Source organism: Ambystoma mexicanum, chromosome 13 (genome assembly GCF_040938575.1).
Source record: "Ambystoma mexicanum isolate Mex_15411 chromosome 13, UKY_AmexF1_1, whole genome shotgun sequence".
In the NCBI taxonomy this organism is placed as follows: Eukaryota; Metazoa; Chordata; class Amphibia; order Caudata; family Ambystomatidae; genus Ambystoma; species Ambystoma mexicanum.
The window spans coordinates 811,274,796-811,302,356 of NC_090938.1; the positions used below are offsets into that span (position 1 = coordinate 811,274,796).

Below are 27,561 nucleotides of genomic sequence, written 5' to 3' on the forward strand. Positions count from 1 at the left end.
TTTCCCCCTTTCTCACCTGTTTTCGTTGCCTGATGACTTCTTTAGTGGGAGTCTTCTTTCGTATGGTTCGGGTCTTATACAAGCCCGCTCGGCCATCCTCGGCTTCCAGTGTTCGTTCAGCTTCGATGTCCGGGATCAAGGGGAAACTCCAGGAAACTCAGAGAAAGGGATAAGAAGCACGCAGAGGCGGTGCAAGGATTCTGGAAAGGCTGGATAAGAAGGAGGAAAGGTAGATTGGATGAAGGGTTTCCTGGAACCAGGAAACAACAGAATAGTACAAGGAAGAGTACGGAGCACACGTCCGGTCACAGCTAGCTGCAGCGTTGAGACGCGCAGGGCCGCAGAGGTGTGGCCTCTTTATAGAGCACGCTGTGTAGAACGTGAAGACTGGTGAGCGGTGTTCTGGGCTTGCAGCCATGTTGATAGTATAATGGAGTGTAGACCCCGACGTGTCGGGGACCAGGAGGCCCAGAAAGGGCGAGTTCGATGGTACATGACACTGGCTTAGAGTTCTTGTTGTTTTATGGATTTCCATGTCTTCAATAAAGATAACTTCTTCATCAGGGGTGATGTGAGTTTTCACTACTCTTGTTCCCATGTTCGTGTCTGCAGGAGTCTTATCAGAACAGTGTTCATTTGGTGTTGTCATCCTTGGAGTAGTTTCTCCTTTCATTGGGCCCTGGGATGGCTGAGTCACGGGTTCAAGATTGCACATTTGGCAGTTAAATCTTGGTTTAGCTAAAATGTCTGTTGCTACATTCAAGGTCGGTGTGCTTACTTCAGTAGTTTCCAGGAGTGATGTTTGGGGCACAGCCGAAGGATTTTCCCCGACTAGATGAGAGAAGTTACCTGGCTCAATGGTAGAAGGTGGGTTGTGTTTTCGTTCTATAGCATTGATGTACCCTTCCAGAAAGATGAGTTTTGAGTGCATCATAGCAAAGATTGATGTATGATCTTTGAGGGTGTCATTTATGGACTCATAGTTTACAGAAGAGAGGCAGGGCTATTGTTACTGATGACATTACCGAGAAGATGTCTGTTTTGCGCAGTTATGAGGTAAGTCGCTCTGTCTTCTGTTTCTCTAAAGAGGAGAAGGAAATGGAGGATGTGATTTCCTTCTAGAGTGGGGGTCTTTTGATGGTGTGTTATCTGTTGATATGGGCAGATCAAAGACATCTTGGAAGTCTAGATTGTTTCCTTTAGAGTTGAGGGGACAGTCATCATTTAACTGTCTGCCAAAGCTCTGTGTCGCCACCTGTGCAGTCCCATGGACTCTAGTCCGCTCCGGAGAAACAACAGGGTTTGGACTCACCAAGGGCGTTGCTGTTGGAGTTGCCTCATTTATGGTTTCCAGATTTTGCGGACGTGCTAGTGCCAGAGGGGTGATCTGGAGTTGTGTTTTGGAGAGGCGTTCGCCAAAGGCCATTCGCTCCACCTAGATGTGCTGTGGGACGTTGGGTGTTAAATTTTGGGCTGCTATTACCAGGTTTTGCCAGAGGTAAGGTGCGACTCAGAAGCCTTTCTAAAGTGCCATTTCGGGCTCTTTAGTATGCTTTCAGCAGATGGATTGGCTCCGTTTTCCGTTTTGCGGATTTTGGTTGAGGCGTGGGGATCTAAACCAGTCTCCAGCATTTCAGCATCCGAGACCTCTCCCAAACTGTCAAATTTGCCGTTGCATTACCTTTTAAAAAAGTCTTTTAAGGTGTTTTCCAGCGAGGAATTACTCAAAGCGGTGTTCAAGAGGGCACGCTTTGCTGACTTTCTTCCAATTTCTCGCTTGTTTTGCATGGTCGGTTTTCCATTTTGCTTACGTTGGCTATTTGGCCCATGTTATGTTCCTGAATTTTTGATTGGTTTTACTGGGTGTTTATTTCTCGGTTGTTGTGCCCTAGCAAGCAGGGTTTCCCCGCCTGTATTTTGTTGAGACTGAGGTACTTGCGTCTCATATTCGTTAGTGCCTGCTTGTGGCTCAGGCGGTGGCATAACTCCTACTGGAGACCCATGAATCATCGCCCGTACACACACAAGCGAGCCAGAAGTTGTGTTTACAGTCAGAGGGCCCGCTCTTCTTGTGGCGCAGTTTGCCCCTGCCTCGAGCTCTAGGTCTCTTAGGAGCCTGGGGCGGTGTCAAGGCAAGCCCGCCCTGTGGCACTCCTCCTCCCATCATGATGGACGCGGTGGGTGACCGCCTCCACCGCCTGGGTCTCAGCCCCTGCACTGTCCCCCCAAAGCGAGACCACTCTGCTAGCTGCCAGAGGTCTACCCTCGGTGGCCGGACCGTCTCTCCTCCGAGAGACGGCAGCACCTCGTCAACTATAGGTAAGACATTTGTGGATTGCAGGGTCTTGGGGGAGTGAGTCGGGTGAGTCAGGGACATGGAATTTGATGCCGTAGTAGCTGGCCGTGCTTTTGTTAATGAATAGTTTGTAGCGAGTATTTCCTCAGCAGGGCTGTCAGGATGGAAGATGTTTTTCCGTTGGGGTTAGGGTCCCCTTTCTTCCACCTCATCCGAGTATTCGGCTGCCGTTGGATGTGATGGATGTTCTGTAGAGTTTAGCGGGGAGTTGTATGACTCTGCGGCACTTGTGAGATCGTCCTTGGCTGAAAGTACAAGGGAGCAGGATGCGAGTTCTGGAAACGTTGGCTATGATGGGAGCTTCCGCGTAGATCTGGCAGAGTCCTTTGATGTTGGTAGGCAGGCTCCATTATCAGAGTTTGTTTCAGTCCTCTGGTGGAAACTTCAGAGGCGGCGGCGGTCCTTCCCCGGCTGATGCCGGCCCAACAGTAACAAGCCCAGGCACAGTTGTGGGGACCGCACCCCCAGCATCCCTAGCAGCCATAGACTGCCACTCTGCGGCCACTCTGCAGTGTCAGGTGAGTTTTAAAGGTTGCTCCGCCTTCAATGTAATGAACACTGGAAACAGACTGGAATGAGCACAGTGAATGCCCGAGACTACCACTCTTTTCCACGCCAAAAGGTTATTCAGAGGGAGAGCAGCATAATTTGCCGATGAGTGTTAAAGAGCACCCAGGTGAATTTGGTTTCCCTGGGAAGTTGCTTAGTGTCTAATGCTGCAAGATGATGAACATGTGAAGTTGTGACAAAGTTGTTATAAGTTGAAGGTTACCACTAAACCACGTTCTGTTTGAGCACCCAGGTGAATTTGGTTTCCCTGAGAAGTTGCTAAATGTCTAATGCTGCAAGATGCTGAACATTGTGAAGTTGTTACAAACTTGTTATAAGTTGAAGGTTACCACTAAAGCACGTTCTGTTTTGTGAAACACTGTTCGAGCAGGGGATTATACCCGGATGGCAAAGCTTTGAAGAAGTAGGATTGGCGTCGGAGTAAACCAGGAAGCAGTGCCGTAAAGTGGTCTTAACCAAGACATTTGTATAATATCTGTGGTACTGTCAGGAGAACCGTATAAACCTGCTGTAGTTTAGTTTAGTTTGTTTATTTATAAAGCGCATCCGAACCCTCAGGTTACTGGGCGCATAATCATGTGTACAGCAGGGTTACATATCGTTGCACAAACATCGTATTACAACAGACAGAGCGTACATTAGTCCAAGCACTGAGTGCTTACATACAAGAGTAGATTATACCAAGAAAAGAAAAGTATGTACAGAGAATATGGAGTGAGGAATAAAAGTTACAGTGGCTAATGCGGACCGGGTTACAGGTTGGTCCTGACTATGCTGTAGGTAGAGTAAACATTACTACAGGTAGAGAGCGGCGGCTAGCAGGTCATGACGGTGAGAATCTGGGTGTTTAGGCTAGTAGCCATGATTTTACCATGGCTCTGAATGGCCAGAATGCGGCTTCCGATCTAATTGTACTGGGGAGGGTGTGCCAACATTGTGCTGCGAGCACTGGAAAACTGGAGCCCCCTGCTGTTTTTAGGTTATAATTCGGGATCTTTAGTTGGTGTAGGTAAGAGGTAGTTACATTACTGTAGAGGAGTTACATTTCTTCGAAAGCATTCCTTTGTGGCAAATCATCCCGCAAAGCCAATTCTTGTCGCCTAGTGAAGAATATCATTCTGGGGCTCATTCTTATGCAAAGAAGAGAAAGGACATTCTATTTTCATTGGTATATCTTTGAGTGTCAGAACTGTCTATTATGCAGTTGAAGTTACAAAGAACTGTGTTGGAACTTTGCGACAAACCAGGATTTCCTTATTTCTTTTTGAACTGTGGAGCAAGAATCCTGTTTGAATCTGGGGAGGGGAAATCACCCAGATCATAAACAGGACGTGGTCCTATTACACATTCAATTTTTATATTAATGTTGCTGTTTTGAACTGCCATGCATGTCCTTATTGATTTGGTGAATGTGTAAGTGTGAGGGACAGATAGCCTTTGTTAGAGTGGTTTCTGTAGTTTACTTTAGGCAGGAAATCCTCATCGGGGGTGGGATAGTGAGGCGTTTGTCCACCCTTTTTATTGAATAAACGGCACATTTTGACAACTCCTTACAAAGTTGTCCACCTCACATTTCTGACCCCTCACACTGTGCAGTGAGAGGATATATGAAGGTAGTGCTCCCATAGGGTAAAGCTGGAGACAGCAGAAACCTGTTTGCCCATGGGAGGTTGAGAGCGGCGGCACATGCACCAGTTAACACATTTCTCTTACTCAAAACAGGATCTGGTGAAGAGGGTGCAGGACTCCATGGCTCGGTCCAATGCCCTTGCGGGGGAGGTGGTGTCCGCCATCAGGACCGTGCGCAGCTTTGCCATGGAAGACGAGGAGGTGGAGAGGTACCGGGCTGCTCTGCTGGAGACCCACAGGCTGAAGACTAGGCGTGAAAGGGTGCAAACCTTGTATTTCCTGGCGCGGAAGGTATGTTTATGGGAGTCCCTCCTCATGTGCCACCTCTGGGGGAAGTGAATGCAGGAGTCCTCTGTGGAAGGTTAGCCATTGGCGTGAGGGTGCATGTGGTCACTGAAGGGGGAAACAGATGCATAATGTGTTGGTTTCCTGAGCCATAGTTTGCACGAGGTCAGCAATCTTGTGCAATCATGGGGAGGAAGAAGTGGTTATTTATTAGTGGAGAATTGATGATGATGGCTGTGGGGACTTAGGAAGGGGCATATTTGTCTTGCTTGGTGTGTTAGAAGTAGCGTCTGCATGTTTGTTGTGACAGGTTACATGTGACGACTTCAAGGAAGAGAGGTGGCTTTTTGGGAGGATACAGGCATATGAAATAATGTCAAGGGGGGTCAAAGTGCAAATTTAAGGCCTACTTCAAAGTCTTGACAAATATCATTATATCTGTCCCCCGTGACAGGGGTAAGGATCAATTAATGTTCTTGATTTTCCAGAACCTGACACAGGTGGTTTTGGCCGTCCATCAGGTGAGATTGGCTCAGTACTGCCTACAAGAGAGGCCTCAATGTCCACTTCCGACTTGCCACCTCACTTCTATAGTTTAGGAAGGAGCTCAAGACCCTCCTCTTCAAGAAATGGCTCCTCCCTAACATCTAGGTCCACACAACCTCCACTCCCGACCCTACCTGAGACTCAGTGATCTGCTCCCCACTGTCTCCTCCCCTGGTTGCTAGGTCCCCACCCTCCACTCCCAACCCTACCTGAGACTCCATGATCTGCTCCCCACTGTCTCCTCCCCTGGTTGCTAGGTCCACGCAACCTCCCCTCTCGACACTACCTGAGACTCTGTGCTCTGCTCCCCACTGTCTCCTCCCCTGGTTGCTAGGTCCACGCAACCTCCCCTCTTGATCCAACCTGAGACTCCGTGATCTGCTCACCACTGTCTCCTTCCCTGTTTGCTAGGTCCACGCAACCTCCAATCCCGACAGTATCGGAGACTCTGTGATCTGCTCCCCACTGTCTCCTCCCCTGGTTGCTCGGTCCACGCAACCTCCACTCCTGACCCTACCTAAGACTCGGTGATCTGCTCTCCGCTGTCTCCTCTCCTTGTTGCTAGGTCCACACAACCTCCACTACCGACTCTGCCTGAGACTGAGTGATCTGCTCCCCACTGTCTCCTTCACTGGTTGCAAGGTCCACACCTTCCACTCCCGACCCTACCTGAGACTCTGTGATCTGCTCCCCACTGTCTCCTCCCCTGGTTGCTAGGTCCACACAACCTCCACTCCTGACCCTACCTGAGACTCTGTGATCTGCTCCCCACTGTCTCCTCCCCTGGTTGCTAGGTCCTCACAACCTCCGCTCCTGACCCTACCTGAGACTCCATGATCTGCTCCCCACTGTCTCCTCCCCTGGTTGCTAGGTCCACACAACCTCCACTCCTGACCCTACCTGAGACTCCGTGATCTGCTCTCCACTGTCTCCTCCACTGGTTGCTAGGTCCACACAACCTCCACTCCCAACTCTACCTGAGACTCAGTGATCTGCTCCCCACTGTCCCCTACCCTGGTTGCTAGGTCCACACCCTCCACTCCCGACCCTACCTGAGACTCTGTGATCTGCTCCCCACTGTCTCCTCTCCTGGTTGCTTGTATATCCCCCTGCTGCTGATTGCCCACCCTCAGCTGATTGTCCACCCTCACCCTCCCGTTAGCTCCCTGCTCCCTGCTCCCTTGTTTCTCTGCTTCCCTCCCCGTGCTCTTCCCCCTATGATTGTAAAGTGCTCTGTTGCTTCCCGAAGCTCAGTCCATGCTCAGTAAATACCCTAATAATAATCATCATCATAATTAGCCCATAATAAGATGAAAGCAGTGCCAGGCCATTGCCGGTAGATCCATCACTGCCATATAAACACCTCTTCACCTTTCGTCTGATTTCCCCATTTCCGTTTCTGGGGAAACTGCTTGAGTGGACAGTAGCATTACAGGAAACTCATCACCTGCAGAATGAACTGGCAGGTTTCCACCCTTGAATGGAAACTGGGAGAGTGTTAGTGGGAGTTCACAGTTTTGCAGAGAATAACCAATAAGGGTGGCACTGGAGATCTGGTGCTGGTAATGTAAAGCTAGAACTAGCATCATCAGACGAGAGGAGAGCACCACCAGCATAGCTGATGAATGCAGAGCTTCCATCATCTGACTGGTGAACACCACCAGCATAGCTGATAAATGCAGAGCTTCCATCATCTCACTGGTGAACACCACCAGCATAGCCGATAAATGCAATGCTTGCATCAGACTAGAGGAGAGCACCACCAGCATAGCTGATGAATGCAGAGCTTCCATCATCTGACTGGTGAACACCACCAGCATAGCTGATAAATGCAGAGCTTCCATCATCTGACTGGTGAACACCACCAGCATAGCTGATAAATGCAGAGCTTCCATCATCTGACTGGTGAACACCACCAGCATAGCTGATAAATGCAGAGCTTCCATCATCTGACTGGTGAACACCACCAGCATAGCTGATAAATGCAATGCTTGCATCAGACTAGAGGAGAGCACCACCAGCATAGCTGATAAATGCAATGCTTGCATCAGACTAGAGGAGAGCACCACCAGCATAGCTGATAAATGCAGTGCTTCCATCATCTGACTGGTGAACACCACCAGCATAGCTGATACATGCAATGCTTGCATCAGACTAGAGGAGAGCACCACCAGCATAGCTGATAAATGCAGAGCTTGCATCATCTGACTGGTGAACACCACCAGCATAGCTGATAAATGCAATGCTTGCATCAGACTAGAGGAGAGCACCACCAGCATAGCTGATGAATGCAGAGCTTCCAACATCTGACTGGTGAACACCACCAGCATAGCTGATAAATGCAGAGCTTCCATCATCTCACTGGTGAACACCACCAGCATAGCCGATAAATGCAATGCTTGCATCAGACTAGAGGAGAGCACCACCAGCATAGCTGATAAATGCAGAGCTTCCATCATCTCACTGGTGAACACCACCAGCATAGCTGATAAATGCAGAGCTTCCATCATCTCACTGGTGAACACCACCAGCATAGCTTATAAATGCAATGCTTGCATCAGACTAGAGGAGAGCACCACCAGCATAGCTTATACATGCAGAGCTTGCAGCATCAGGCTAGAGGAGAAGACCAACACCACCATAGCGTAGCTTATAAATGGAAAGCTAGAGCTAGCATAATCAGACTAGAAGAAACCAGCAGCAGCATAGCTGATAAAAGATTGCATCATCAGAGTAGAGGAGAACTCCACCAGCATAGCTGATAAATGCTGATACATGCAAAGCATGCATCATCAGGCTAGAGGAGAACTCCACCAGCATAGGTGATAAATGTAGAGCTTCCATCATCTGACTAGAGAACACCACCAGCATAGCTGATAAATGCAGAGCTTGCATCATCTGACTAGAGAACACCACCCGCATAGCTGATAAATGTAAAGCTTGCACCATCAGACTAGAGGAGACCTCCACCAGCATAGCTGATAAATGCAGAGCTTCCATCATCTGACTAGAGAACACCACCAGCCTAGCTGATAAATGCAGAGCTTCCATCATCTGACTAGAGGAGAGCACCACCCGCATAGCTGATAAATGTAAAGCTTGCACCATCAGACTAGAGGAGAACGCCACCAGCATAGCTGATAAATGCAGAGCTTGCATCATCTGACTAGAGGAGAGCACCACCCGCATAGCTGATAAATGTAAAGCTTGCACCATCAGACTAGAGGAGAACTCCACCAGCATAACTGATAAATGCAGAGCTTCCATCATCTGACTAGAGAACACCACCAGCATAGCTGATAAATGTGAAGTTTGCACCATCAGACTAGAGGAGAACACCACGAGCATAGCTGATAAATGCAGAGCTTCCATCATCTGACTAGAGAACACCACCAGCATAGATGATAAATGTGAAGTTTGCACCATCAGACTAGAGGAGAACACCACGAGCATAGCTGATAAATGTAAAGTTTGCACCATCAGACTAGAGGAGGACATCACCAGCATAGCCTATTAATGTAAAGCTAGCTCCATCAATCAGACTAGAGGAGAACTCCAGCAGTTTAGCTGATAAATGCAGAGCTTGCATCATCAGGCTAGAGGAGAACTCCACCAGCATAGCTGATAAATGCAATGCTTGCAGCATCAGACTAGAGGAGAACTCCGCCAGCATAGCTGATAAATGTAAAGCTTGCATAATCAGACTAGAGGAAAGCACCACCAGCATAGCTGATAAATGTAAAGCTTGCATCATTAGACTGAAGAACACCTCCAGCATAGCTTAAAAATGTAAAGCTGGCACCATCAGACTAGAGGAGAACTCCAGCAGCTTAGCTGAGGAATGTAAAGTTTGCATAATCAGACTAGAGGAGAACTCCAGCATAGCTGATAAATGTAAGCTTGCATCATCAGGCTAGAGGAGAATTCCAGCATAGCTGATACATGTAAAGCTTGCATCATCAGGCTAGAGGAGAGCACCACCAGCATAGCTGATAAATGCAGAGCTTGCATCATCAGACTAGAGAACCCCACCAGCATAGCTGATACATGTACAGCTTGCATCATCAGACTAGAGACCACCACCAGCATAGTTGATACATTCTTGCATCATAAGACTAGAGGAGAACTCAGCAGCATGTTATGTTATGTTATGTTATTTTGCGTTTATATAGCGCCTTATATACCATTGGTATGGTCTGAAGGCGCTGGTAGGTTGAACGCCCTTGGGAACCGAAGTTCGGGTCAGTAGAGAGAGTCCAAAAAGTGCGTGTGCGCACCAGGCATGTGTGCAGCTGGTGCGGAATTCATGTGGTAGCTGCTTCTTAGCGGTAGGTGTGGTGGTTGAGAGATCAGGAGTATGTGTTCGCTCTGGCCGGAATTATCCAGACCGAGTGTGGCTGCGTTAGGCCTGAGGAGAACGCCTGGCTGGGGGGTGTGAAACCAGCAATGTTTACTTAGAGTGATGGGGAGTGAGCGGGAGATGTTGATATGAGAACAGTTATACCGAATGGTGTCATAGTATCTATGTGTTCTAGTTGAGTGGTGGTGTAAAGGAGAGAGTAAGCGTGGGGTGTGGTATGATGTATGCTCTTTCAAATGTTCCCTGCATTCCAAGGCATATTATGTACGTCACGCATTTCCGTGCGGACAGGTCCGTTCTATGCATTTTTGTTCATTTCAGGCGTTCAAGATTGTCCTACACATTCATGTCTGCTCGACATACTCACGCACTCTGGTTCACCTTGCGTGCTCTAGTCTATCCTTCATTCTCCAGTGTGCCCCACGCATGCTCTCATGTGTTTCATACGCATGCACTCTTGTCCTTCCCGCGCATGCACTCCAGTCTACCCCGCGCATGTACTCCTGTCTGCCTACGCACTCATCCGCTCTGTATACTCGTCTGCTCTGTATACACATCCGTTCTGTACGCTCATCTGCTCAGTACGCTCATCTGATCTACACACTCATCTGGTCTACACACTCATCCGGTCTACACACTAATGCGCTCAACATACTATTCATTTGTACTATTCGGTCGAGACAGGGGAGGCAAGGAGTGCTGAGAGATTGAGGGGGACCAGGAACGTTTCCTCTTTAGTTTCTTTGCTGCGACTGGTTTGTGAGAGAGGGTAGGGGGTCAGAGGGGGAGAGGGAAGCACTTTGGTTCTTGCTAGGGCTAGGCGCGCAGTTTTTAGGGAGGGGAAAGGGTGCGGTCGGAGGGGAAGGTGGCAGGGGTATCAGGGCAAGGCGGGGGTGGGTGATTGCAGGGTGGGGTGTGCCAGGTATGATAGTGAGGAGAGCGGGTATGGGCAATGCTGGTGGGTCGGGGGTGGGGTTCAGGGGATGAGTGGTCTTAGGGTGAGTGGCTCGCCATCCTGCCCCCCTGGCTTGGTGTTTGGAGAGGGGATTGGCAGGGAGTGCGGAGGAGGGTGGGGTGATTTGGGAGGGGGGGCGGGAGGGAAGGCAGATCGGAGAGTGGGGTTGGTCCACGGGGGTCGTTTCTGACAGACTCTGGTGGAGTGGGTGCGCTCATGATTGGTGCGAGCTTTAGGTTGATTTAGGAGGGTTTTCTGATTGTAGTTCTAAGATCGGTGGCTCACGCTTTTAAGCACACTTCCAGGTTCATCTGGTCAAAGACTATTTGGTGCTTTCTAGATACAATTGTAGACAGAGAATGATATTAGTTTATTAGGTACACTTCTAAGTTCACCTGTACACAGAGAAGATATTCGGTCAGCCTCTAGATTCAATTTGCTTAGAGGGGGTATTAGATTATTAGTTACCATTTTAGATTCTACATTACACAGCTATACTGTTAGTTATACTAATAGGATTGAATAGGGCACGCTAGTGGGTGGACTTCTTTCAATTCACCTTTATACAGGGAGGGTATTAGGCATGAATGTAAATCAACTTTGTATTAGATTATTTGTCGCCGTTTTAGATTCTACATTAGCCTCTAGATTCAATTTGCTTATACAGGGAGGGTATTAAGCATCAATCTAAATTCAACTTTCCTCAGAGAGGCTATTGGTCACAACTTCTAAATGTAATTGGGGAAACGTCCAAATGCAACTTTCTCAGAGGGACTACTGGGCGCAACTTGATTGAGTAGGGCACGCTAGTGGGTACACTTCTAAATGCAATTGGGTACACTTCTAAATTCAGCTTTTCTCAGAGAGGCTATTGGTCAAAACTTCTAAATGCAATCGGGTACACTTCTAAATTCAGCTTTTCTCAGAGAGGCTATTGGTCACAACTTCTAAATGCAATTGGGTGGACTTCTGAATTCAACTTTTCTCAGAGAGGCTATTGGTCACAACTTCTAAATGCAATTGGGTGGACTTCTGAATTCAACTTTTCTCAGAGAGGCTATTGGGCGCAACTTCTAAATGCAATTGGGTACACTCCTAAATGCAATTGGGTACACTTCTAAATGCAATTTTCTCAGAGGGACTATTGGTCACAACTTCTAAATGCAATTGGGTACACTTCTAAATGCGATTGGGTACACTTCTAAATGCAATTGGGTATATTTCTAAATTCAATTGGGTACACTTCTAAATTCAGCTTTTCTCAGAGAGGCTATTGGTCACAACTTCCAAATGCAATTGGGTACACTTCTAAATTCAACTTTCCTCAGAGAGGCTATTGGGCGCAACTTCTAAATGCAATTGGGTACACTCCTAAATGCAATTGGGTATATTTCTAAATTCAATTGGGTACACTTCTAAATTCAGCTTTTCTCAAAGAGGCTATTGGTCACAACTCCTAAATGCAATTGGGTGGACTTCTGAATTCAACTTTTCTCAGAGAGGCTATTGGGCGCACTTCTAAATGCAATTGGGTACACTCCTAAATGTAATTGGGTACACTTCTAAATTCAACTTTCTCAGATGGACTATTGGGCGCAACTTCTAAATGCAATTGGGTACACTTCTAAATTCAACTTTCACAGAGAGGCTATTAGAGATTCCATCTAAGTGTGACATATGCTAACAATTACATTTCTGCCTAGAGGTGGCGCAGGCTAACCTGTGTGGTTCTCTTGGGCTATGGTACTGGTTAACATTAGACTGCAGGCCGTTGAAAGGTAGGTTAGAGTGGCAGGAGCTTTCTGGAGTAGAGTAATTGCTCTACCCCCCACCCAAGCCAACACTTACAGTTTTGTCGGTGTCTGGTGGCTTCCTTGGCTTCCCCTGCGGACACCTGCTGACACTTCCTGGAGCCGCCTCTGTTGGAGCCACCCTTAGCCGCTGGGGCTGCCGGGCAGAGGGCTGCCCTGGGAGGACCAGTGATGAAGGGCGGGATGGGCGGGATGGGCGGGTCGGGAGGCGGGAGGAAGCAGGACCAGGGAGGGTGGGCTGGGAGGCGGGCGGGCGAGGGAGAACCAGGAAGGGGAGGCCGGGAAGCACGGGGCAACGCGGGGCCTGGGGCACCAATTGAACAAACAAAAAAAACACGGAAATTGGGTCGCGGATGGGCAGGCACACTCACCTGCTCCTTAGATGGCAAAGAGGAGCGGGTGCACCGAACGGGTCGCTAGACACAGGCAACCACTTGGCAGCAGCCAATCAGGGGTGGGGGGTGGGCTGGGAGGCGGGCGGGCGAGGGAGAACCAGGAAGGGGAGGCCGGGAAGCACGGGGCAACGCAGGGCCTGGGGCACCAATTGAACAAACAAAAAAAACACGGAAATGGGGTCGCGGATGGGCAGGCACACTCACCTGCTCCTTAGATGGGAAAGAGGAGCGGGTGCACCGAATGGGTCGCTAGACCCAGGCAACCACTTGGCTGCAGCCAATCAGGTGTGGGGGGTGGGCTGGGAGGCGGGCGGGCGAGGGAGAACCAGGAAGGGGAGGCCGGGAAGCACAGGGCAACGCGGGGCCTGGGGTACCAATTGAACAAACAAAAAAACCACGGAAATGGGGTCGCGGATGGGCAGGCACACTCACCTGCTCCTTAGATGGGAAAGAGGAGCGGGTGCACCGAATGGGTCGCTAGACCCAGGCAACCACTTGGCAGCAGCCAATCACGAGAGGGGGGTGGGCTGGGAGGCGGGCGGGCGAGGGAGAACCAGGAAGGGGAGGCCGGGAAGCACGGGGCAGCGCGGGGCCTGGGGCACCAATAGAACAAACAAAAAAACCACGGAAATGGGGTTGCGGATGGGCAGGCACACTCACCTGCTCCTTAGATGGGAAAGAGGAGCGGGTGCACCGAACGGGTCGCTAGACCCAGGCAACCACTTGGCAGCAGCCAATTAGGGGTGGGGGCGGGCTGAGAGGCGGGCGGGCGAGGGAGAACCAGGAAGGGGAGGCCGGGAAGCACGGGGCAACGTGGGGCCTGGGGCACCAATTGAACAAACAAACCACAGAAATGGGGTCGCAGATGGGCAGGCACACTCACCTGCTCCTTAGATGGGAAAGAGGAGCGGGTGCACCGAACGGGTCGCTAGACCCAGGCAACCACTTGGCAGCAGCCAATCAGGGGTGGGGGGCGGGCTGGGAGGTGGGCAGGCGAGGGAGAACCAGGAAGGGGAGGCTGGGAAGCACGGGGCAACGCAGGGCCTGGGGCACCAATTGAACAAACAAAAAAAACACGGAAATGGGGTCGCGGATGGGCAGGCACACTCACCTGCTCCTTAGATGGGAAAGAGGAGCGGGTGCACCGAATGGGTCGCTAGACCCAGGCAACCACTTGGCAGCAGCCAATCAGGGGTGGGGGGTGGGCTGGGAGGCGGGCGGGCGAGGGAGAACCAGGAAGGGGAGGCTGGGAAGCACGGGGCAACGCGGGGCCTGGGGCACCAATTGAACAAACAAAAAAAACACGGAAATGGGGTCGCGGATGGGCAGGCACACTCACCTGCTCCTTAGATGGGAAAGAGGAGCGGGTGCACCGAACGGGTCGCTAGACCCAGGCAACCACTTGGCAGCTGCCAATCAGGGGTGGGGGCGGGCTGGGAGGCGGGCGGGCGAGGGAGAACCAGGAAGGGGAGGCCGGGAAGCACGGGGCAACGCGGGGCCTGGGGCACCAATTGAACAAACAAAAAAAACACGGAAATGGGGTCGCGGATGGGCAGGCACACTCACCTGCTCCTTAGATGGGAAAGAGGAGCGGGTGCACCGAACGGGTCGCTAGACCCAGGCAACCACTTGGCAGCAGCCAATCAGGGGTGGGGGGAGGGCTGGGAGGTGGGCGGGCGAGGGAGAACCAGGAAGGGGAGGCCGGGAAGCACGGGGCAACGCGGGGCCTGGGGCACCAATTGAACAAACAAAAAAAACGTGGAAATGGGGTCGCGGATGGGCAGGCACACTCACCTGCTCCTTAGATGGGAAAGAGGAGCGGGTGCACCGAACGGGTCGCTAGACCCAGGCAACCACTTGGCAGCAGCCAATCAGGGGTGGGGGGTGGGCTGGGAGGCGGGCGGGCGAGGGAGAACCAGGAAGGGGAGGCCGGGAAGCACGGGGCAACGCAGGGCCTGGTGCACCAATTGAACAAACAAAAAAAACACGGAAATGGGGTCGCGGATGGGCAGGCACACTCACCTGCTCCTTAGATGGGAAAGAGGAGCGGGTGCACCGAATGGGTCGCTAGACCCAGGCAACCACTTGGCTGCAGCCAATCAGGTGTGGGGGGTGGGCTGGGAGGCGGGCGGGCGAGGGAGAACCAGGAAGGGGAGGCCGGGAAGCACGGGGCAACGCGGGGCCTGGGGCACCAATTGAACAAACAAAAAAACCACGGAAATGGGGTCGCGGATGGGCAGGCACACTCACCTGCTCCTTAGATGGGAAAGAGGAGCGGGTGCACCGAATGGGTCGCTAGACCCAGGCAACCACTTGGCAGCAGCCAATCAGGGGAGGGGGGTGGGCTGGGAGGCGGGCGGGCGAGGGAGAACCAGGAAGGGGAGGCCGGGAAGCACGGGGCAACGCGGGGCCTGGGGCACCAATTGAACAAACAAAAAAACCACGGAAATGGGGTCGCGGATGGGCAGGCACACTCACCTGCTCCTTAGATGGGAAAGAGGAGCGGGTGCACCGAACGGGTCGTTAGACCCAGGCAACCACTTGGCAGCTGCCAATCAGGGGTGGGGGCGGGCTGGGAGGCGGGCGGGCGAGGGAGAACCAGGAAGGGGAGGCCGGGAAGCACGGGGCAACGCGGGGCCTGGGGCACCAATTGAACAAACAAAAAAAACACGGAAATGGGGTCGCAGATGGGCAGGCACACTCACCTGCTCCTTAGATGGGAAAGAGGAGCGGGTGCACCGAACGGGTCGCTAGACCCAGGCAACCACTTGGCAGCAGCCAATCAGGGGTGGGGGGAGGGCTGGGAGGCGGGCGGGCGAGGGAGAACCAGGAAGGGGAGGCCGGGAAGCACGGGGCAACGCGGGGCCTGGGGCACCAATTGAACAAACAAAAAAAACACAGAAATGGGGTCGCGGATGGGCAGGCACACTCACCTGCTCCTTAGATGGGAAAGAGGAGCGGGTGCACCGAACGGGTCGCTAGACCCAGGAAACCACTTGGCAGCAGCCAATCAGGGGTGGGGGGCGGGCTGGGAGGCGGGCGGGCGAGGGAGAACCAGGAAGGGGAGGCCGGGAAGCATGGGGCAACGCGGGGCCTGGGGCACCAATTGAACAAACAAAAAAAACACGCAAATAGGGTCGCGGATGGGCAGGCACACTCACCTGCTCCTTAGATGGGAAAGAGGAGTGGGTGCACCGAACGGGTCGCTAGACCCAGGCAACCACTTGGCAGCAGCCAATCAGGGGTGGGGGGTGGGCTGGGAGGCGGGCGGGCGTGGGAGAACCAGGAAGGGGAGGCCGGGAAGCACGGGGCAACGCGGGGCCTTGGGCACCAATTGAACAAACAAAAAAAACACGGAAATGGGGTCGCGGATGGGCAGACACACTCACCTCCTCCTTAGATGGGAAAGATGAGCGGGTGCACCGAATGGGTCGCTAGACCCAGGCAACCACTTGGCAGCAGCCAATCAGGGGTGGGGGGTGGGCTGGGAGGCGGGCGGGCGAGGGAGAACCAGGAAGGGGAGGCCGGGAAGCACGGGGCAACGCGGGGCCTGGGGCACCAATTGAACAAACAAAAAAACCACGGAAATGGGGTCGCGGATGGGCAGGCAAACTCACCTGCTCCTTAGATGGGAAAGAGGAGCGGGTGCACCGAACGGGTCGCTAGACCCAGGCAACCACTTGGCAGCAGCCAATCAGGGGTGGGGAGTGGGCTGGTAGGCGGGCGGGTGAGGGAGAACCAGGAAGGGGAGGCCGGGAAGCACGGGGCAACGCGGGGCCTGGGGCACCAATTGAACAAACAAATAAACCACGGAAATGGGGTCGCGGATGGGCAGGCACACTCACCTGCTCCTTAGATGGGAAAGAGGAGTGGGTGCACTGAACGGGTCGCTAGACCCAGGCAACCACTTGGCAGCAGCCAATCAGGGGTGGGGGGTGGGCTGGGAGGCGGGCAGGCGAGGGAGAACCAGGAAGGGGAGGCCGGGAAGCACGGGGCAACGCGGGGCCTGGGGCACCAATTGAACAAACAAAAAAAACACGGAAATGCGGTCGCGGATGGGCAGGCACACTCACCTGCTCCTTAGATGGGAAAGAGGAGCGGGTGCACCGAACGGGTCGCTAGACCCAGGCAACCACTTGGCAGCAGCCAATCAGGGGTGGGGGGTGGGCTGGGAGGCGGGCGGGAGAGGGAGAACCAGGAAGGGGAGGCCGGGAAGCACGGGGCAACGCGGGGTCTGGGGCACCAATTGAACAAACAAAAAAACCACGGAAATGGGGTCGCAGATGGGCAGGCACACTCACCTGCTCCTTAGATGGGAAAGAGGAGCGGGTGCACCGAACGGGTCGCTAGACCCAGGCAACCACTTGGCAGCAGCCAATCAGGGGTGGGGGCCGGCTGGGAGGCGGGCGGGCGAGGGAGAACCAGGAAGGGGAGGCCGGGAAGCACGGGCCAACGCGGGGCCTGGGGCACCAATTGAACAAACAAAAAAACCACGTAAATGGGTTAGCGGATGGGCAGGCACACTCACCTGCTCCTTAGATGGGAAAAAGCTGATAGATGCAGAACTTGCATCATCAGACTAGAGAACACCACCAGCATAGCTGATAAATGTAAAGTTTTCATCATTAGACTAGAGGAGGACACCACCAGCATAGCTGATAAATGTAAAGTTTTCATCATTAGACTAGAGGAGGACACCACCAGCATAGCTGATAAATGTAAAGTTTTCATCATTAGACTAGAGGAGGACACCACCAGCATAGCTGATAAATGTAAAGTTTTCATCATTAGACTAGAGGAGAACACCACCAGCATAGCTGATAAATGTAAAGCTTGCATCCTCCGACTAGAGGAGGACACCACCAGCATAGCTGATAAATGTAAAGCTTGCATCCTCAGACTAGAGGAGAACACCACCAGCATAGCTGATAAATGTAAAGCTTGCATCATCAGACTAGAGGAGAACTCCAGCAGCATAGCTGATAAATGCAGAGCTTGCATCATCAGACTAGAGAACACCACCAGCATAGCTGATAAATACAGAGCTTCCATCACCAGACAAGAGGAGAACTCCAGCAGCTTAGTCGATGAATGTAAAGCTTGCATCATCAAACTGGAGAACACCTCTGGCATAGTTTAAAATGTAAAGCTGGCACCATCAGACTAGAGGAGAACTCCGCCAACATAGCTTATACATGTAAAGCTTGGGTCATCAGACTAGAGGAGAACACAACCATTAAAGCAGATACATGTCAAGCTTCCATGATGGCAATCAGCAGATGGATGTGTGTAAACCGCCTAAAACCTAATGATCGCAAGACACAGGTCCTGAAAAGCATGGGATTATGTCCCTCACCTGGATTCCTGGGAAAGAGTCTGGGAGTTAAAATGGATGCATTGCTCCAGCAAACACCTCACGTAGCAACTGTTGTCATTGTAGAGTTTTCCAGTTTAAACTTCTTTGGTGAATATTCAACATGTGTTTCAGAGAATGTCCAAATCGTGATTGTAAAGTAACCTTGGGTATCCTGACTAGAAATGCTATTTACCTAGGGTTTCTCGATGGGGCAATCCACAGAGACCAGCGAGAGCCGAATGTATCCTGCAAGCAGCTCTGCTAGCTCCAACCATGAAACCACATATATCCGGCCTTTAGTCGACTTCACTGGTTGCCAGTAAAAGAAGGGTCTTGCACAAGATGGCAAGTTCAGGAAGTTAAAGAAGCCAGCCCACCATTCCTAGCAAATCCTCTAAACTGGCCCATCCCCTTAAAAGGGACTCGTCAGCGCCAAAAGCTCAGGCTTCTAGCTTTAGGCGCTATGGTACTGTGAATTTGATGACGAACCATTGTCTGTGACAAAGAAGACGAAAGGTGACAGTTGACGCTTTATAAATCTTCTTATAATCTTATAAATCTTCTGAAATATAATTTCTTTGGTATCTCCGCAGCTGATGGAACTTGCGACACATGTGGCCATGCTGTACATTGGGCAGCACCTGGTCAAGACGGGCAGCATGAGCAGCGGTCGCCTGGTCTCCTTCATTCTGTACCAGATGGAAGCTGGTAGCCACGTGCGGGTGAGTGTGTTAGTGTCCCCCCAAATCCTCGCTTGTTGCACCTCTGTGCACTTTACTTGAGCTGTCTAGTCAAAGTGGGTTGTGTTGCAGTGTAGCACAATGCTGATGTGTCTTACGGTCCACTCCCCCTCTGCCCATCTCCTCTGAGCTCAGCATTACACATAAGGTCAGTGTGTGTGTGGGTGTGTGTGTGGAGCCGCATGTACATCACCCCGGGTGAGTCACACCATCTTGGACAGTCACCATGATGCTTTGGCAAGCTCACTCACTTTGGAAGATGTGTTATATGATGTGGGCAATGTTCAAACCCTGGTGCAGATCTCCTCTGGTAGATGATTACTTTATCCTCTAGAAGCTTAAAATCTATCTAATATCGAAGCGCACAGAGACTTGTCATGCACTGGACCACCCCAGGATCCCCTAAAAAGTTAAGTTACATAGAATCTATTTGAAAATTATGGAAAATGCAAACATGCTGCCTACAGAGACCAGAAATTACATATTTTTTATTTGTTATCATTGCTGTGCTTAGTTCAGAAACTTCATTATACATATATAAAATTAATCAAAACATTGATTCTGAATTTCATTTGTTAATCGTATTAAAATACAACACTAAACTTCATAAAAACCACCACAAATTCACTTTCCCATCAAGTTACCCTAAAATCAATTTGATATACATCAACCATACATATACAGTCCTTAAAACAATCCAAACACCACTATCTATTTTACCGTCATGAACACACTAGGTCATCCAAACCGTCCTTCTGCCCAAACCATTTACTATACACCTTGATCACGTTTCATTGTATCGTTCTCGTGATATTTTACCACATCTTAAACAAGGCTATATTCCTACGGGTGTTGCTAGGCAACAAACATTGTCTCCAGAAAGATGTTGATGTTATAAAATCCAAGTCATGTGTAAATTCTCCCAAAGATGTCATGTATACAGGACCCAGCGTGCAGCACCTCATCATAATATGACGATTCGACTCCCAAACATGTCTAATCTTACAAAACCAAACTCACATTGGCTGGACCCACTGGGGAGGTATCCAACCTTCCTACTGAGTGTGAAACTATATATGACAACAAACCAGAGGAAGGTATACAAGTAAGTGTCAATCCGTATTTCCTCATCACTTGACTGAGGGAGGCCTTCAACAAATAATAGACCTGGCACCCACCGTCAACATTTCCATAATTCTTTCTCAATTAGATTACAAAACATTATATTTACATACTGTAAAAAAAGCATAAAACACTACAATTCACGCCATAAAACCTAAATAACAAATATTCCAAAGTGTACACAATTACGCAATAATACAAACAACCACATTGCACATCATTTTGTCCAGTATCTTCATAAACTGGTTAACACTTGCGTGTATTTACTACACACAATTCGCATTATGAGGTTTTTTAAGCCCAAAAAGCTTAAAAACTTGTCCCATAAAAGCAACCCAGTAAATCTGTATTGCTCTTTGTCTCAGGAGGATAGCTATGATATGATATGATATGGCATTTGTAACGCGCCTATACACAAGTGTTTCAAGGCGCGACGAGGCAGGGAGGAACAAGGGGAAGACAGACAACGATCCTACTAGGCCAGGTGTCATTCAGATCGCGCAAGTGCAGGGGCAGGGGGAAGGGAAAAGTGCAAGGGGAAGGGGAGGGGGGGGGAAGTGCAGTACAAGGTAAGTAGCGTAAAAAAAAAAATAATAAATAAGGCCAGCTGGTGGCAAGTGCAAGGTAGATGCAGAACAAGTGCTGGGAAAGGGGGCTGTAAGGATACAGTGACAGTCCCGCAGTGCAGGGGGGTGCCAGTGAGGCAGTGCAAGTGGAGAGTGGCAGGGTCCTGGACCGAGGTCACAGAGTGGCCCAGTTGCAGATTCAGAGCAGATTCAGTGAAGAATTAAAGCTGTTCAGCAGGGGAGAGGGAGAGAGAAAGCAGAAGCAAAGAGGAAGGTTTTGAGGTACTTCCGGAACCGGAGGTGGTTCTCCTCAAGTTTCAGGGAGGCAGGAAGGCTGTTCCAGAGGGAGGCCCCTGCTGCAGAGAGAGATCTACCCCCAGCTCGTTGCTTCGAGAAGCGGCTGACCCTGAGGGAGTTGGAGACGGATGAGCGAAGGGCTCGGGAAGGAAGATATTTAGGAAGAGAGAGTTGAAGGTATTTGGGCCCCAGGCCCCAGAAGGCCTTGTGGACAATGCAGTGGGTTTTGAACTTAATCCTCGCAGCCACTGGGAGCCAGTGTAGAGATTTCAGTCCTGGAGAGATGCGGTCCCTGGGCTTGAGGCCAAGGACAAGTCTCGCAGTTCTGTTCTGGATGAGTTGCAGAGGGCGGAGAGTGGAGGCAGGCAGATTAAGATAGAGGCTGTTACAGTAATCCAGCTTTGAGAGAACCAGGGCTCGGGAGACAGTGAGCTTCTGGGGGAAGGAGAGGATGGGAAGAATACCTCTGAGGAGGTGCAGCTGGTAGTGTGACTTCTTAGAGACGTCTGATATATGAGGAGAGAAGGAGAGTGTGGAGTCGAAGATGACCCCGAGGTTTTTTGCCTTGCAGGTAGGGGCAGGAAGGGGGCCAAGGGAGGCCGGCCAGAGAGCTGCAGGGAAGGAGGGAGTGGGTGTGCCGATAAGTAGAATCTCAGTCTTACTGGCATTAAGGCAAAGGTCATTGGCGGCACACCATTCCTGGATAGCAGACAGACAGTCAGAGATGAGGGAAGGAGAGGAGGAGACCGAGGGTAGCCTGAAAATGAGCTGGGTATCGTCCGCATAGCACTGGAAGTTGGGGCAGAGAGCGGCGATGCGGAGGGCAAGGAGTGGCAGATACTGGTTGAAAAGAAAAGCCAGGGAGAGAGGTTAGATCCCTGGGGAACACCACAGGAGGAGAAAAAGATGTCAGAGAGGAAGGACCCCAGTTGGACCTGGGAGGGTCGATTGGAAAGGAAAGAGGTCAGCCACGCCAGAGCCTGACCAGTGATACCCAGGTTATCACGGAGACGGTTGAGCAGGATGGCATGGTTGACAGTGTCAAAGGCAGAGGAGAGATCGAGTAGAATGAGAACACACGGAGTGTTGCAATCGAGGGTCGAGAGCAGGTCCTCACGGATGTTCAGGAGAGAAGTTTCCGTGTTCCTGGCAGCTCTGAAGCCAGATTGATGGTCATGAAGACTACCAACAGATTCAGCGTGGAGGTTAAGCTGGGAGATGGCCAGTTTCTCCAGGAGCTTGCCCAGGAAGGGAGTAATGGAGATTGGGCGATAGTTAGCCGGGCAGGAAGGGTCGGAAGAGGGTTTCTTGAGGAGGGGGTGCACAAGGGAGTGCTTGAGGGGGGAAGGGAAGACTCCGGAGGCGAAGGAGTGATTGCAAAAATCAGCCAGGGCAGGAGCCAGGGAGTCGATGTGGTCCTTGATGGTTTTGGAAGAACAGGGGTGAACCTGTTTAGACGAGACTTTCATAGATCGGACTTGTCTGGAAACCTCATCAGCAGAAAAAAGTGGAAAGGCAGAGAAGGAGGGAGGAAGGGTGGCTGCAGAAGGGTCAGAGGAAGAGCCGGGAAGAGAGGGAGGGAGGTGAAAGGAGGAGAGCGAGGACAGGATGTCCTGAGTTTTTGAGATGAAGTGAGAGGCCAGTGCAGTGCAGCGGGCCTGGGAGGGGACAGGAGAGGTAGAGACTGCAGCAGGGTTGGCCAGCTCCTTGCAGATTTTAAAGAGTTCGGCCGAGTTGTTTGATGCCTCAGAGATGCGGGCTTGGATAAGGGCTCTCTCCTTGGTGAGAACGGAGAGCCGGTATTGCTTTTGGAGCAGGCGGCAGGCCAGTTTGTCAGAGGATGAACATGAAGCACGCCATTTCCTCTCTGCCACCCGCACTTGCGTTTTAACTCCTGGTATGACGAGATCCGAGTCATACCAGGAGTTACATTTGGCTTTGGGCTTCAGGCGGATTCTCATGACGGGGGCAAGGATATCAAGAGAGAAGGGCATGAAACATCGCAATCGCCCATTCTATTTCGGACCGATTCCCAGTGCTACTATGGTTGACAAGTATGTTGAGAGGTACACCCTCAGCCAGCCCTACAGCCAGGTGTGGTACAAATCTATCCCAGAGTTGACAAGGAGCCCCAGGCTGCAATTAAAGACACTTCCATTGACCGTATCGATTAAAATGCCAAGTAAGCCATGTTGCTGATGCTGATAGACACCATGACTTCTCCAGCATGGGGTCTGGCATGGATTCACATGCTCATGAATACTCCCTGTCGCCAGGCTCATTTCTGATCTGTCTTTCTTAGTAGTAACCAATCACTGGTCTCTGAGTCATACTGCCCCCAGCCAATGACTACCCTCTCCCTAAGCCCCGCCCCTGGCAGCCATCCTCAGATTTTTCTCATGCTATAGCTCTCGAGCTTTTACTGTGTTTTGTGTTTTGCGTTTTGCGTTTTTTCAAGGAGTTTTATCTAATTTTTTCGGTCAATCGAGCATCAAGCTCCACCGTTTCTACTTCCGATCAACAGGGACCCGTTTCGGAATTTTCTACGCCCCTCAAGGGTGAAGTTTTCGTCGAGTTACGCTTTTTGGAGGATTCCAGAAGATCTGAGGCCTACCTCGTGGACATGGCCCAGGACAAGGGAAGCTCGACACCCGGATCCAAGCTGTTCAGGAACTGCCCTGGATGCGGATTACAGAATGTTTTCAAGGAGGATGAGCATTTGAGATGTCTCTACTGCCTTCACAAAGACAAGACGCACGTGGAAAAGGACTGTGCGTTTTGCAAGAACCTGTCAGAACGGACAATGAGGGATCGTCAGACCCGCCTCGTCAGCTGGCTGGAGAAGCGCCCAGCAGGTGAGAAGAAGAAGAAGTCCGAGTGGTCATCTAAGTCCTGTGAGGGCGCCCCGGCGACGGGGGCCCATCAGAAGGCAAAGCACTGCGAGTCCGCGGGCACCGGGAGCGGCGAAGGGTCAGGCTCCTTGGCTGCCAGGCAGTGCGCACTTTCACCGATGCCATCAACCACAAGCCAACACTCTTGCTCGGGAAAGAGAAAATCCGAGAACCCGGCTAAGCTTCTGGAGATGCCCCGGTCGATCTCGAAGGGATCGGCACAGGGGGAGCGAGGTGGTGACCCCCTCCCCCAAGGTGAAGGCCTCAAGACCGCCCAAGGTAGTGAAGGCCTTGATTCACCTGGTGAAGACCTCTATTGAGGGAGTCGCGGCAGCCCTGGCAAAGCCTGTGGAGGCTAACCCAGTGGAGGCGACCTCGGGGCCCAGAGTTTCCCTGCCGCCACGGAGGGAATCCTCTTTTCAGCCCATCGATAAGACCCCCGTGAAGACCCCGGTGGAAAAAGACGTGGGGTGGCCGTCACAGACACGGATACAGCCTCTGAGGAGGAGCTGGTTGAAGTCGTGAAGGGCCTCAACAAGAGGTTCGAGGAGGTCCTGTCCCATGGGGGGAACCCCGAGGAGGCGGATGAAGAGAGCGACGGTGGCGCCGACACGACTCCCGTGGAGGAGGAGCAACCATTGCGCCCGTCGCAGCCGGTGCCCGAGCCTCAGGACAACTCAGTGGCCATTTCGATGGCAATCCAAACCTTATGCACAGAGATAAGGACGAGATTGCCTCTCACCCCAATGGACGACCCAACAGAACCGGGCCCGCCGGGAAGCCCTTCGAACAAGCGGAGGAGAGTTCATCTCCCCAGCCTTTCCAGACCTTGCGGCCCGCTCAGCCTTCAACTCCTTCCCCTGGTCCTAGGGATGACACGGGAACGGATACGGCCACGATGGGGATGAATGACGATGGTGGTGACGACAGGATGGGCCTTCCATCGCCACTCCCTCGGGCCTCCCCACCCGATGAAATTGGCTCCTTCCACGCCATGATTGCCAGGGCATCCAAGCTTTTTCAGCTCTGCCCTGAGGAACAGAAGAAGGAAGGTTTCCTCTAACAGCGGCGCGAGGCCAAGAGGAAGACGGTCTTCGCTGTACCATTGATTGACGACATCTGGGAGGAGGGACTTGCTCTCCTGAAGAACCCGTCCACGACGCCTGCCAAGAGGGACCGGTACGAGAAGAAGTACCGGGTCCCCGATTCCACCCCTTTTTGCCTTAGGGCAATGCCAACCCCGGATTCGGTCATCTCGGCGGCAGCCAAGAAGGCGGCGGCGGGGCGTCATCCTCAACTTCGACCTCCCCACCTTACGACGAGGGGAAGAAGCTGGACGCCATGGGACGACGAGTCATCTCGGCTGCGGCGACGAGAATTAAGGTGGCCAACGCCTTAGAGATTGTGGCCCGCTACGACAGGGAGCGGTGGTACAAGATCGATCCCCTGCTGGACCTCCTGCCGGACGGCATGAGGTTGGAGGCCCTGGAGATCCTACAGGAAGGTGAGGTGGTGTCGGACCACGCCATAACGGTGGCCACGGATATCGCTGACACCGGATTCTGCCAGTTGGGAATCGGTGTTTGCCTTCGATGGCGGGGATGGCTCAAGGCAACTGATTTCCGCCAGGACGTGCAAACCCGAGTGTTGGACATGCCCTTTGACGGGAACAACCTGTTTGGGAAAACAGTGGATGAGTCACTTCAGGCCATCAAGACCGACACAGAGACGGCTCAGGCCTTGGGAGTGTTGCAGCAACGATGACTGCCCTTTCGGAACGCCGGAGGCCGACAGGGTGCCTCCAAGGGATCCGGCGGCAGCTCCTCGACGTACCACCAGGCGGCCTGCTCCTCATCGCAGGAGGCCTACAGAGGACGCAGCAAGTCAGGAGGACCTCGTTGTCGTCACCAAGGTGGCCAAGATGGCAAGGCCGCCTCCAGCAGGAATGAACCGGCCGTAGCGTCGGGCCCCCACCTGAGCACCCCGGTGGGAGGCCGGCTGGCGAAGATAGTCAGCGTGTGGGAGTCCATCTCCACCGACCGTTGGGTGCTGGATGCCCTGGCCCACGGGCACGCTCTCAAATTTCTAAAGAAGTGACTCTGCATTCCTCCCGTGGCCAGAAAGGAAAATCACGTCCCTCAACTGCTGTTAGAAGTAAGGGCGATGCTCAAGAAAGGTGCTATCGAGCTTGTCCCGAAGAGGCTCTGGGGCTCCGGAGTATACTCAAGGTACTTCCTCGTCAGAAAGAAGACAGGCGGTTGGCGCCCCATCCTGGACCTGCAGCGGTTAAACAAGTACATCAAGGTGCAAAAGTTCTGGATGGTCACCCTCCAGCACGTGCTGGGACAGCTGGAGGAGGGCGACTTCCTATCGTCGCAGAACTTGGAGCATGCTTACTTCCACATCTCCATTCTAAAAGGACACCGAAAGTTTCTCAGATTCGTAGTCCAGGGGGGCACTACCAATTCAAGGCCCAACCATTCGGGCTGATGTCGGCTCCCAGGGTGTTTACCAAGTGCCTTGCACCAGTGGCGGCACGGGTGCGCTTGAGGGGGATCCACGTCTACCCCTACCTGGACGATTGGCTCATCTGGGCAAGGACAAGAGAACTCGCTGTCGAACACACAGCGGAGACCGTCCAACTTCTCACGGACCTGGGATTCACCATCAACTACTCGAAATCCTACCTGGTCCCGTCGCAGGTCGCACTGTTTCTGAGAGCCAAGCACAATAGAGTGACGCGATTGGCCTCGCCGTCGGAGGAAAGGACGAAGGCCATCTTGGGCAAGGTGCAGCACCTGCTGGCCATGGATTACAGTTACCCCCCAACTCTTTATAAGTAAGTAAAACACTTGATTTATTTTCTAGGCAGAAGTCCCAATCCCTTCAAAGTCTTTCCCTTAGAGCATGAGTGTTCTCAGTGCCAGAAGGGGGGTCACTAGAACTATTGACCAACAGGCAGTGTTAGAATAAGTTCTTTAGTAGCAAAAGTCAGAGTTTCTTAGGAAAACTGGCAAAAAAGTGAGTACTTTACTTCTAGGGTTAGAAGAGGGTCCAGGGGCTTCACAGAAGACACCCCAGCAGGATTCTAGCAGTGGGACTGGGTGTACTAGACGAGGGACCTCCCAATCACAGAAAACACCCCAGGCTACACAGAAATCCCAACAGGCTTGAGGTAAATATATACCCAAGCCAACACAGTAACTCAGCAATGAAGAAGAGATTGCAGCAGGAGAACTTCAGGGTCTGCAGCCAAATACCGGGTCAGTGGATTCCTTGTCCTGGAGACTGAACACAAGACCTCAGAAGAGACTTTGCAGCAGGGATCGAGGAAGAAGGCTCTAGGCAAGATTTCTCTCGCGGCTTAATGCGGTTCTGCGGGTTTGGCGCCTTTTCAAGGAGCACAGAAGAAGACAGAAAATCACAATTGAATTCTCGTCGTTTAAAAGGTCCAGCACTCTTGTGAGGGGACTTTTCAGACTCGATTCGTGTCTCTGGAGATACACCAGGATGCCCGAGAAGTTTCAGCAAGATTCGGAATTCGGAAGACCGTGCACCGCACTGTGGCTGGAGGTCCCAGGGTATTGGGGTATTATAAGAACGCAAGGTCACAGCAACCCGTGGGATGGCTCAAAATGCAGGTCTTCTTGAGTCTAGTGGGTCTCACTAGGCTCTGGGTTCG

At 51.9% G+C, this 27,561-nt stretch overlaps 2 protein-coding genes across 3 annotated transcripts in view; both read left to right on the forward strand.

The window, feature by feature from the left end:
• The window catches only part of LOC138522045 (major histocompatibility complex class I-related gene protein-like), a 1,849,186-nt gene that overhangs the window by 1,238,802 nt on the left and 582,823 nt on the right, over positions 1 to 27,561 (forward strand). The window lies entirely within an intron of this gene.
• LOC138522044 (ABC-type oligopeptide transporter ABCB9-like) overlaps positions 1 to 27,561 on the forward strand; it is a 234,954-nt gene that overhangs the window by 143,459 nt on the left and 63,934 nt on the right. Inside the window, exons 5-6 of the mRNA XM_069635269.1 lie at positions 4,649 to 4,846; positions 18,857 to 18,985. Coding sequence (XP_069491370.1) covers positions 4,649 to 4,846; positions 18,857 to 18,985 — 327 coding nt within the window. The remainder of the gene's footprint in view (positions 1 to 4,648; positions 4,847 to 18,856; positions 18,986 to 27,561) is intronic.